We start from the raw sequence: 13,311 nt of genomic DNA, 5'->3' as shown, positions 1-13,311 counted from the left end.
AGAGCTTAGCCAAGTGCTAGTTCATCATTTAATAGTAAGGCATTCCCTGGGTATCCCACCCTCTTTCGTCCTCTGACTTAGCCACCTCAACCAAACTTCACACTCTTCATTGCTGTGTACAAACAATTGTTTGTTTAAAACTTATACTGTGTGTGTGTGTGTGTGGTCTTTTGTCTGGCAAAAATGTTTTCCCTGGAACCTAATCCCCCCTATTTACATTTATTCTTGTGGGGAAATTGGATTCACTTAACATCGTTTTGCTTAAAGTAGCATTTTTCAGGAACATATCTACAACGTTAAGCGAGGAGTTACTGTATCAATTTATGGTTTCAGAAGTATGGAAGTATGAATAGAAATAAAAATCACATGACCCTTTGACATACAAAAATATTGTTTCCTGAGGCTGAGGGAATAATTAAACATGATTAATTTATTCCATGAATTTGGCGCTTCTGTTCATGAATTCATTCTTATAGTAAATAGTTTACTAATTTCTTGGATGGATTTGCTATTTGAAATGATGCACCAAACACTTTCTCAGAACAGCTTTTGGTCTGTAGCTCATTCCTGAGAATGCTTTTATTTCATATTTGAAATTTTGAAACATAGTGATCCGTGTTTGATTGGACACCTGGAGCTATTTCTGTTCCCTAGAATATAATTATTAGAATCAGGTTTCTTCTGTCTAACTTAGGGTCTTATAGAGTGCCCATCCCTGTAGTATCCAAGTGCTTCCCAGGTAAATTAAATCTACTGCGGTCCTAGGTATGGTCCATGGAGTCTCCTACCCTTCCGCTCACAGGAAGCTCCAATTGGTGTTTATGGACTTGATCTTTCAAGGTGCTGAGTGATGGGTCCTTGATCTGTCATGTTTAACTTTGTCCATCGTTTTATACAATAAACGCAACAAATAGAGGTTAGCCTTCTTGAAAGGAATGAGCCAATGTTATGTAAATCTTAAAAGACAGTAAATCATCTTGCAGGGCCTCTCATTATATTTAGTAACAGAAATCCCATCCCAGCCACATCATGAAGAGAATAGTAACACCAGGAAAAGAGAATTAGAGAAGTGACCTATGCAATTCAGTGAAAGGAGGTATATAGTCAATATATAGATTCTGCAAATCTATTACTATAGTAAGTTTGAATTGTCTTCCTTTTCACTTCTTGAGGTATATTAAGTGTACTTTTACTACACAGCAAAGAAAAACCTGCTGCTGGACCATGGCAGCTGATTCAGGCTTACGTGGCTCGGACTACGGGGCTGTTTCATTGCTGTGTACGCTTCTGGGCTTGGGCTGCAGCCCTGTGAACCCAAGTCAGCTGGCACAGGCCAACTGCGGGATTTCTTTGCTGTGTAGACTACCCTCAGAGTAAGTGCTGGACAGCTGCAGTGTGTAACAGGGATCATTTACAAAAACAGATGAAATAGTATGTGAAACAAGCATTTCTATAGATTTTTTTTTTTGGTTCTATTTAAACTCTAGGCATATTCAAGAGCTCATGCTACATAGATGTGCGCTGGTTTCCATTTGATGTTCAGAAGTGTAATCTGAAGTTTGGATCCTGGACCTATGGTGGATGGTCCTTGGACTTACAAATGCAAGAAGCAGATATATCTGGATACATTTCAAATGGAGAGTGGGATCTAGTAGGTAAGCCCTTGGACCTGATTTTCATTTACACTCTGTACTTTGGGAATGTAAAGGGGCTTTAAAGTGGATGGAAAGGTAGATCAGTATAAAAGGACCTTTGTGTAAATGATGATCAGGCCCCTTGTCTTTTTTTTTCAGATCGTAAAAATGTACACAGCTCAGGTAGCAAGTACCAGTACAAAAATGCATGCTGATCCATCAGTCCATTTACTAACAGATCCTTGGCAGACACATGAACCAGCATTCTTTGTAGATATATTAAAAAAAGAAAAAGCTACGTTAGGGTTACCAAGCAGTGGATTGGTACACGCTATGAAGGTCTGAGACAGTGGCATTTTAAATGTGGTGGAAAAAAAGATAAAAGGTGAAGAACATATGAAGACGGTGGAGGCACTGAGAGAACTCTGATCATTGCAAGTTCATTGAAAACCTTTTTGACTCAGATTCTTTATTACCTAATTTTGGTCATGTAACAGAGAGGAGAATTGGAATTGAAGAGGAACATTTTACTTGCTGTGGGACTTCACAGAAGATACTTGGAGGCTTTTGTCTAAATGTAGCTTCTACATTAACATAGGTTATATGCAGATTAGTTTCTGCTTTTCTCCCTGTTTTTTTTCCTGTGCAGGAGTTCCTGGGAAGAGGAGTGAGAGTTTTTATGAATGTTGTAAAGAACCTTACCCAGATGTGACATTCACAGTGACTATGAGACGTAGGACTCTGTATTATGGACTCAATCTTCTCATTCCTTGCGTGCTGATATCTGCACTTGCCCTATTAGTTTTTCTGCTTCCGGCTGACTCAGGAGAGAAGATCTCACTAGGTAAACACATTATCAAGTATTTTAAAAGTTGGCTCTATAAGAGTCTTCTGATTTCAATGTAGCTAGATAGCCTCAGCATGCTCAGGGAAAAAGTTTGTCTGTCTTGCTGCATTTCTATCTAATAAAAAGTATGTAGGTGTTTTTAAAGCATCTCTTACGGTGGTATCAGCAAAGATATGAAAGAATAGGTCATACTACTAGTTAGGGTGGAGCTAGGAGTTACATAAACAACAAAAACATACAAGTAGCATTACAATGTTTAACTGTATAATCCTGTATTACAAATAGAGCTACTGTTTGACACTTATGTGCTGGAGGGAAAAATAATTTCACTGAATAAAGGTTATGTTGGAAAGAACATGTATTTTGGCATTTTAGTCTGGCATTATTTTCAGTCTATATTCCTCTTACTAGTAAGTGATACATTAAGAGCCAGGAGTCACCCTTTGCATCCTTTTGAAAAAGCTGGGCTCCTTCTATTTAAATATTTTAGTGGTGAGGCCATCTTCTTTTTGTAAATGTATGGCTAAATGTTGGATTGTGAGGAGTGGATAAACTGGAATCTTTTTGATACACGATAGTTAAGGTAGCTGCTAAATATTTTATGAAATTTTACACCACCAATTTGGACATAACAAATGTATTAATTTCTATTTAATGAAAATGGTTGTTCAAAAGACAGAATGTAAACTGGGCATCTCTGCACAAGTGCCGTTTTAATGTTTAGTGTATGTTTCTCTTGGATTTCAGAACCAGCTTCCCTAGCCCTTGATTTCTGACTACCCTCTGAATTTTTAGGATGCGCTATCCTGTCCTTCAGTCCCTTTCCAGCTGACAGTGGTTCCCTTTGTGCAAACCTAATCCTGAGATCCTATCAGGACAACAGCTGAGTCATATTCAGAGGGGCAAATCAGTGAGCAACAAAAATCAAAATCCAGAAATCAGTATCAGAACTGCTTAGAGCAAGCAACTCTCAGAGATCAACTGCTAATTTCAGAGAGAACATTGGTCTCTCTCCCAGGACAATTTCTGTTTTCTGGGATTAACTACTGTACTTTTTAGCTTCATGTCTTCCAAACCTATTGATCAGCACATCACATACTGTATCAAGTTATTGAAAGCTCAAAACAAAAGACTCTCTTGTGAACTTTTCAAAAGGGGTGATGGAACATAAAACAAGAAGTACTTTAATTTGTCATATTTTATCAAATCCCTTGGACAGTGATGCGAAGTGAAGATTAGTCTAGCAAGGTTTAACCAGGCCAAAAAGAAATTATTAGGTCCAGCTTCTACATTTGTACAAGTGCACAAAAACTGGGACCTAATCACGAAGGCTTTTGTATTAGATATATCAAAAACACAGATTTAGAAAAAATTAAACTAGTTTGGCAAGATTTCTACCCTCTAAAATGGGAGTTTTTAAAGTAGTATCAAAAGAGAACAGGATTGAGTACAATCAGTGTAAGGGTATGATTGTGAGAATAAATTTCACACAGCACTTCTTCAAATCTGTTCTTTAGTGGATAGCAATTACCTGACAAGCTGCTGTCCTAATTCTGTACTTCATGTTTATCTTTCAGGTATAACAGTTTTATTGTCTCTTACTGTCTTTATGCTACTTGTGGCAGAAATTATGCCAGCAACATCAGATTCTGTGCCATTAATAGGTAACTTCAATCTATTCTCTCTCTCTTTCTTTCTCTCTTTTTTTTTAAATCAGACAAGTTGTAATTAAATCACTTGAAGACCAAAAATAAGGCACATTTAGAAAGTGTATGATTTGTGTGCAGTTGAATCAGAGATGTTTAGGACTGATCCTGCATGGTGCAGAGCAATGATTTCAGTGGGAATCGAGGCTGCTTACCACTCCTTCTGGGGGAACGTATATTGGGAGGAAGATAGGGAGCACACTAGGGGGACAATGAGAATGGTTATGGAACATGTGCTGGGGGAGCACAAAGGCGCAGTGGTGGTAACATAGGGACATTTGGGTGAGAAAGCACTCACTTGGGGGTAGGAGACACTGCAGAGTGGGCAGGGTGCTCACGGGCTCGCTGAAGGGTTTGATCACTGAAGGCCTCCTATCCACTCATAGTAGTTCCCTCTCTTACTACATTGGCATCCAGTGAAGTTTGTCATAAGCAGGGTCCTCTTGTGGGGGGGTTTCTCTGGTTTCTTACATATTTTTTGAGTCCTCTGGTCTGCTGGAAGATCTGGATCAAAATAAAGAAAACAAATGGGACGTCACTGGGGATAATGCCAAAGAATTTTCTTTGGAGTATGCAGTTGTTGTGTCTTGGAACACAGTAAGCGAGGGCTCTATAAAACAGCAGATTGAAATATGCTCTGGAAGGGGGAGAGGAAATTTTTCATTACAATTCCTCCACATGGCAATTGATATACAAGCAGAAAACCCCAACCACTCTCTCTGATATTAACCAACTAACTAATAATGATGATAACAATAACGAAAGGGGAGATTTTCAAAGGCACTAAAAAGAGTCTGGTGCTTGTGTTTTATTAAAAACAGTGTTAAAATTACACATTATCACTTTAAATATGTAAGGGGTTTCCTGGTCTTGCTTGCAGGGTATAGGGCTCTCTAAGGAGGAGTCTGATATGTCTCTTATGCTTTCAGTGGACTAAGCTCTGCCTTGCTTTAGGGATGTTTTGTCACTCTCTAGGTTTGGTTCATGGGTGTTAAGGTTCTGGATGCTAAGGAATAAAGCAGTGTTATGCCGCAACTTTACAGGAAGAATATTTAATTCTTTTATCTATTTTCCCTATGTATATACTATGAACATAACAGTTGCCAACTCCCATTGAAAAATCAGTGAGAGACTGGAGCCTGACTACTCTTTCTGCTTTTGAAAAATCTCTCCCAAATGCATTAAAAAGTAGCTTGTGTAGAATCAGGTTTGTTTTCCATTTTAACTGTGTTCCTTTAGATTAGTACCTGTTTATGTAGGTGTATGAAGCACCTGTATATCACTATAATTTTACATATCTTGATTATGTGTTTATTTTTGCAGCTCAGTATTTTGCCAGCACCATGATTATTGTTGGCCTTTCTGTTGTTGTCACTGTTATTGTTCTGCAATATCACCATCATGACCCAGATGGGGGGAAAATGCCGAAGTGGGTAAGGTCTGATTCCAGTTCATTTATATCTACTTATTCACTATATAAATTTTCAGATTAGAGATGTGTCATAGTGGCAGGTGACCTATCATTACTTCTTGATACCCTCCCCCACCGAAGCTTCACAGCTGAGCAAAAATGTCCGCATACGTTTCCTTTTGTGGGCCTCTCATTTTTCAGAAAGAGGGAAACACTTGCAAGAACTAAGACCGTCATCTTGTTTCTATCTTAAAAATTTCCTGCAATACAACTAAAACCACCTAGAACATGAAGTACTCTGTCCAATAAGAACACATTAATTTCATTACAGCCGCTGCTATAGATTTAAGTGTTGTTTACTTGTGAACAGCTGCAGCTATGACTATATGTTAGAGAGGTATGTTAAGGTGGACGTGAGAATTTTTGAGCTTTCTGTGAGTTATATACTGACTTTACCATCAAGCCAGGGACTATGTCAACTACAAATGAAAAGTTAGTATCTCTGTCTGTCATATTCCACTGTCGCTGAAGTATAATGCCATCTTCATGAGCTAGTACCATGAATTATTGTTTTTATGTAAAGCACTATCATAGCATGGCTGAGAACTAGAATCTTGCATAGTAACTGAATATTGATGAGATAATGCTAAGGGTATGTCTAAACCCCAGAGCCTGGGGTCTAGCTCAAGCCAGAATGTCTACACCCCAATTTTACAAGCCCCAGTCAGCTGACTCGGGTCAGCTGTGGGTGTTTAATTGCTGTGTGGACATACCCTATGAATCCTGCATAGCTTGATATTGCAAAGGGTAAGGTGCATTCTCAATTCCCATATATTTTACCTTGCATCCTGCAGCATCAGGTCAATAGTGAAGGTGGAAAGTACTCTCCTTAGATTTTAGGCAGGAACCAGTGATCACTACTTCATACAGTCCCATACCTACAATCCCATGCCCCAGTGCCTTACAAACATTAGATATTCCCTGCCCCAAAGAGCTTACATTATAGGCAGTTAGGTGGTGGCATTGGAAATTAAAATTGAAAGAGAACTGATTAAGTAGCAACCAATGCAGTAATAGAACTGATTATGTATAGACCTATGCAGTGTGAGATAGAAAACCAAATATTGATGACTGTATTTGCATAAATATTCCTGCTGGAATCAGTTGGAATACTCATGTAAAATAAGCAAGACTTAGCACTGAAGACCTGATCAAAAGCCCATTTAAACTCAGTAGGAGTCAACAGGCTTTTGGATCAGGCCTTGGATTAATAAAGGTGGTCTATTTTTTTAGCTGAATTACATTAGTGTGGGGGTGGGGGAAAAATATGAAGACAAGAGCATGTGAAATCTGTCTTTAGCAAAAACATTTACCCTCAAAACGGCATCAGGAGTATATCTATCTACTCTAAGTGGCATTCTAAAATCATAACAAATGGACTAAATCCAATATAAATTACATTGCAAGAGTGACATGTGGTTTGAGATAATGAAATGACATTATGACTAGGAAAAAGAAACACTGGAATTACTTTTTGAAATCCTGATAGAGCTGAATTTTGGAAGCCTGAATTTGAACTGGAGCATTCTTTGAACAGCAGTGCAAAACCCAATAAAATGAAACCTAGTGATTTGATTTGCCACTGGAACGAAACTAATCGTTTTTACCAAGGACTTTTCTGTTCCATCTGCACCCTGTGGTATATGCAGGTCTGTTTTATACAGTTTGCAATCAGCTGTCATAAAAGGATTGAGTGCGAGTATAGTAAAAACACTGTAAAATATAGCAATTCAATCCAATTAGTATGGCATATTTTTAGCAACTGCCTCCAAAAAGCACTGAAGTATTAGACTGCAATTCTTTCACTCTTATTTCTGTTTGTAACACTTATTTTATTTATTACCTCAAGTATAAAGCAAAACTATTTCGAGTCTCATTGAAAATAATTGTTTTCTAATCAAAGGAAAGTCCATAGTTTCAATTTAAAAACAGCAAAGTTTGTCATGTCACTGCTCTGACATGAATGTGATAAAAAAAAATCAACCTGTCAGACCAGCCCACAGCAATCATAATTTGACAGTTGCATATGGCCAGTAGCAGCCTGCTGGGAGTGGGACAATGGCCTCAATGGCTGAGAGTGACTGTAGGACAATTACGACATCACCACTAGGCTACAGGGCAAGATCAGCAAATAGAGACCAGGGAGCACAGGAGCGCTGGAACAGGTTTTCTAGTGGAGGTCCTGAGAGCTATTTAGCCAAATTGTAATAAACCCTGTATAGAATGGAAACCACTTCAAGCCAGGGCACGTGGCAGTGTCCACCGCACCTGTGGGGAGCAGAGAGTTCTAGAGCTCTGAAATACAAATAGCTATTGATGATGATCAGTTTCTGTTTACAAAGATGTTTTACTTCTCAATTTTCTTCCAGACAAGAATCATCCTTCTGAACTGGTGTGCCTGGTTCCTGAGGATGAAGAGACCAGGGGAGGATAAAGTACGCCCTGCCTGTCAGCATAAGCAGCGTCGATGTAGCTTGTCAAGTGTAGATATGAACACTGTGAGTGGACAACAAGCCAGTAATGGGAATATGCTCTATATTGGGTTCCGGGGGCTGGAAGGGGTCCATTGCGCTCCGACCACTGATTCTGGGGTAATTTGTGGGAGGATGACCTGTTCACCAACAGAAGAAGAGACTCTCCTGCACAGTGGACACCCCTCTGAAGGTGACCCAGATTTGGCTAAGATCTTGGAGGAAGTTCGATATATTGCAAACCGATTCAGGGACCAGGATGAGGAGGAAGCCATTTGCAATGAATGGAAGTTTGCAGCCTCCGTGGTAGACCGTCTCTGCTTGATGGCCTTTTCTGTCTTCACAATCATTTGTACAATCGGCATTTTAATGTCGGCACCAAACTTTGTAGAGGCTGTGTCTAAAGATTTTGCTTAATTCTGCAAAGTGTCTGTGATCCTTCAAGGTATGCTATGTAGCATATAGATGAGTACATGGTCTTTTTTTAAAAAAAAACATGCCATATCATGAATATACTCTTACTCAGTGACACATTTAAAAACAGTAAAATGTCTATAGGGCTCACTCCAACCTGTGAGATGCTGAGGGACCTTAACTCCCACTGAAGTGTGTAAATAGGACATTCAGTTTGTAGGGTTGAGTCCACAGTTTGTGAGCTATTGCTAAAGTATCTGATGGACCAATCGAAGGCCACTGGCATTAATGGAAAGATTTCCATTCACTGCAATGAGCTTTGGATCAGGCCCTTAGCCAATAAATGACACAAGCGCTATAATGGGGGAACACTCCCACCGGCTTATGTTGTCAGAAGCAACTAGTGAATGGGGGTAGGAGGGGGCCCAAGCTGACCCTCCTGATTTTCAGAGGGTAGGTACTCAGCAATACAGTAACTCCTCACTTAAAGTCGTCCCAATTAACATTGTTTCGTTATTAGGTTGCTGATCTATTAGAGAAAATACTCATTTAAAGTTGCGCAACGTTCCGTTATAAAGTTGTTTGGCTCGTCCCGCTCCACCTGCCTGCCCGGCGCTCCTGCTGGAGAGCGGGGTCAGGGCGTTGGGGCTCGCCCCGCTCCACCTGCCTGCCCGGCGCTCCTGTTGGGGAGCGGGGTCAGGGCGTTGGGGCTCGCCCCGCTCCACCTGCCTGCCCGGCGCTCCTGCTGGGGAGCGGGGTCAGGGCGTTGGGGCTCGCCCCGCTCCACCTGCCTGCCCGGCGCTCCTGCTGGGGAGCGGGGTCAGGGCGTTGGGGCTCGCCCCGCTCCACCTGCCTGCCCGGCGCTCCTGCTGGGGAGCGGGGTCAGGGCGTTGGGGCTCGCCCCGCTCCACCTGCCTGCCCGGCGCTCCTGCTGGGGAGCGGGGTCAGGGCGTTGGGGCTTGCCCCAATCCGCCCACCCGGTGCTCCTGCTGGGGAGCAGGGTTGGGGCATGGGGGCTTATCCCACTCCACCTGCCTGGTATTCTAGGTGGGGAGCGGGCAAGCCCCCAACCCCACTCCCAGGCAGGAGCGCCAGACAGACGGAGTGGGGCAAACCCTTGTGCCTTATCCCTACTACGCCCCACCTCAACCAAGCTTCACAGTATCTTTGGTGAATACAGTATTAGTTTGTTTAAAATTATTTAAAACTTATACTGTATATGTGTATAATGTCTTTTGTCTGGCGAAAAAAATTTCCCTGCAACCTAACCCCTCCCACCCTGTTTACATTAATTCTTATGGGGAAATTGGATTCGCTTAACGTAGTTTCGCTTAAAGTAGCATTTTTCAGGAAGATAACTACAACGTTAAGCGAGGAGTTACTGTACTGAAAATCAGGCCCCAGAAAAGTGTGTCAAGTTGGGCTCCTAAAAACTGAGGCTGCCAAAATGGATACTACCAACTTTAATAGGAGCCAGCTCTGAAGCATAGATCCTAATTTTAACAGCACTAAAAGTGGGGGCTGAATTTTTAAAACACACTTGAAATGATTTGTCAAGAAATTTAATTTTGGGGCTTATACCCACTGCCTTCTCCAGCAAAGACATTCTTTGAACTGCCAAGTTTTGTTGAACCTATTTTGCTATATTGATGTCTGTCTTTTTTTAAAAGGAAAATGCAGGATTCAAGATCTCTACATCTTCATTTGTTAAAGAGAGACTCGTGTCTTTTTACTGATTGCTTTCCAATGTGGCAAAAATAACTCTCTCTATACAAACTCAAAAATAAATGACAAATCTAAAGCAAAGTGAGCCATTTAAGTGTTCAAAATTAATGTTTTGTCTGATGCATGCACAGTCTTTTAGATATAGCATCATCTTTCTTTGACTTACCAATCTGTATTATGGAAAGAAAACTGGTTAGCTTTTTTGCTCAGTGCATTGTTTAATGCTGAAAACTCTTCTTGCTGTGCATAAGCTGTAAATATTCACCAGGAAACTTTAAATAGGAATTCCTTTTTAGAAAATCATTCTGTGGGCAAAGTTTTAAGTGCACAAATAAATAATTAGGTGCTTAACATTAACCATTTGTACCTTTAAAATTCTCCCCATGGAATGTTAAACTTTTCAAGTGAATGTGGTGCTCAAGGAAGGTGCTGAGCGGACAGTGCTGGAGACTGAAGTCATGTGTCTACAAAGCAGGTGCTGAAAAGTATCCCTACTCTGTCCTGTCAATGTGCCTGAACTATGATCTCAGAGGACGGGGCTCTTTTTAGGGAACAGCAGAAGCTAGTTCAGTTCTGAGATTGCCAAGAAGGCTGCAAATTGATGCCAGTTGTGGGAGGTTTTTATTGAAGTGGATATTAGGTTGAGAATCCAACTAACTTCTCAGACAGCTGTAAGAGCAATGGGATAGGAGCCTCTTTTGGTTATTACTGATTTTAGCTGGTTTTGAATTACAAACAGTTGAAAGGCTTTGGGTGAGAGCTTCATCCCCACTTTGGTCCCTTACTGCCAAATAAAAAGCCTAGAGTGGTGAAAGGGGGTCCCTAAAAAGTCCTCTATATAGCTGGGGGAGTATTCTTCTGGCATAGGGGGCATGCTGGCAGTGGGAGGGATGTTGAGCCACAATACACAGCACTGTGGAGATTCCTGGCACTGCTGCTTCCCATAGGGCAGGCCAGGGAGGTTGCTGTAATCTAGACAGGCCTGGGCATGTTGCACCAGGGTTTGTGCAGCCCAGGATCAGGAGGCGCCAGGGGAGGCTTAAAGCTGTGTTAGCTCCCCTCCCCTGGTGCTGTGCCTCTTGAAGTGCAGCACAGAATCCCACCTATAGTATCTAGAGCTGAGCAAATAATTTACACTGATTAGTTAATTTAGTCTCTTTGGTTTTGATTTGTCCATGAGGAAATCAGTTTCTTAGATGTATTTATTCAAAATTATTCACTGAATAATTCTTGGTTTGTAGATTGCTCATCAGCAGTTCACTATTTATTAGTCTCTAGGGTGCCACAAGTACTCCTTTTCTTTTTGCAGATACAGACTAACACAGCTGCTACTCTGAAACCTGAGTTTCAGTGGAGTCACATGGTATGATTCCCTGATTCTAGGAGTTATGCTCTGCCAAATGGCTTTCTTGTGCAAATACTTGTGTTCAAGTTGAAAACGTCTTTAGAGAGATTTATTAAACAATCGCTTAAAATGTGCTGAGTCAGCAAAAATTCCTGCTAGCCAATTCACCTGTTAGCATATTCACAGAAAGTGAGTGCAAGTACAGGATGAATCAAATTCAATTGTTTAGTTGAGTGAATATAAATGGAATATATTCTTGAGATTTGCTCACCTGCTTGTAGTTCTCAAAGATCTCTACCAATACTTTGAGCTATCCACTCCCTCGAAAAAAGATTTCTAAAAATGTTGGCTTAGAAATCATTGTTATTGTGACCATCTGGCTGGATATGGATATAATTTCTGGTACGATGTACGATGGTGGTAGAAATGTTTTGTCAGACTACACTGCTCCCCATCAAATGGAATTTAGTGTTAAACAAAATGTTTCGTTTTTACACTCTAAAGTTCATTGTTGAAGTAGTTGTGTAGCCCAATGGAAAGTGGATTACAATCTGACATTGAGCTCCTATGTTACCATTCTGTGTCTACACTTGGAAAAGTGGGACCTATAGTTTTCTATGGGGCAGCTCTGCCAGAGGTAGCAACGGTGGAGGCCATAGTATATCTAAATCTCAGGTGTTTTACCACTGATATTTCACACTATTAAGCATTGGGCTTGACAACTTGGTGGTAAGACACCAGCCTCATGTCTACACTACAGCCTCCATCACTGCCAACACAGAAATGCACCAATGATAAATTATGAGTCCTAATTTTCTTAGAGTGGAGACAGCCTGTTAGACAAATAGCAAGATGACAGTTGCCAGCAATTACAACAGTGAATTTTTATTTTGTTACGTGAAGATACTGCTTAAAGTTGTAAATTTTCAGACCGCTGGCCTGAGCAAAATAGGTAAAATTTTCTTTCCAAACTGTAGGTATTATATGTATATGTGCTAAAAGATAATCTGATCTAAATGCTGGGGGAAGTACACTTAAAACCCTATGCATCAAGTTGGGAATTAAATACTATATACTCTATGTGTACATAATATATAGAAGATACATGTTGATAGTGATCTGTTATGATCTTACACTGTGGTGAGTGAGTTCTCTCAAGTGACTTGTCTGGCAAACACACTAAAAAGCTCACTCTAGAGCGTTGGTATCATGTACAATATTATTGGACAATAGACATTACTTTGTCTGTTTTTATATTGAATATGAAGCTTTTTAATATTTAAAAAATAAATTGTCATTATGCCAAAAATCAATTCCAACCATAAATTAAAAAGTTAATAGTTTTAAAGATAGATAAAATATTTAAACAATATTTAAAATAGTAAATTATTTTATATGGGATTTAACAATATTGTGTAAAAGTTTTTTTTTAAAAGGATTCTTGAAATTTATGTTAACTATAGCTGTGGGGTTTAATCTCAGATCACTTGTGACTGCTCCACTTTTTACTTTGTATTGAAAAAAAAAAAAAGTAAACCAAAGCCCTGAGTTAGTTTCCTTTTGCTACATTATTTTGAATAAGAAACAAAGGACAGCTTGCATTAGAAAGAGATGATACATCCATTAAATATTGTTTGTTATACAAGTAATGCGACACCTTTTTGGTCCAGTACAAATAAATATTTTAGATCAAAAGTT

General features: G+C 40.1%; 1 protein-coding gene across 4 annotated transcripts in view; it reads left to right on the top strand.

The window, feature by feature from the left end:
• CHRNA7 (cholinergic receptor nicotinic alpha 7 subunit) overlaps positions 1-13,311 on the top strand; it is a 120,339-nt gene extending 107,028 nt beyond the window's left edge. For all 4 annotated transcript variants that reach the window (XM_048867337.2, XM_048867335.2, XM_048867338.2 and 1 more), the window contains 5 exons: positions 1,488-1,655; positions 2,284-2,478; positions 4,059-4,145; positions 5,511-5,620; positions 8,028-13,311. In XM_048867337.2, coding sequence (XP_048723294.1) covers positions 1,488-1,655; positions 2,284-2,478; positions 4,059-4,145; positions 5,511-5,620; positions 8,028-8,546 — 1,079 coding nt within the window. In that variant the 3' untranslated portion in view covers positions 8,547-13,311. The remainder of the gene's footprint in view (positions 1-1,487; positions 1,656-2,283; positions 2,479-4,058; positions 4,146-5,510; positions 5,621-8,027) is intronic.

The sequence above is a fragment of the Caretta caretta genome, chromosome 10 (genome assembly GCF_965140235.1).
Source record: "Caretta caretta isolate rCarCar2 chromosome 10, rCarCar1.hap1, whole genome shotgun sequence".
Classification (NCBI taxonomy): Eukaryota; Metazoa; Chordata; order Testudines; family Cheloniidae; genus Caretta; species Caretta caretta.
The sequence above is the reverse complement of the archived record's forward strand: the minus strand, read 5'-3'. Positions and strand labels throughout refer to the sequence as shown.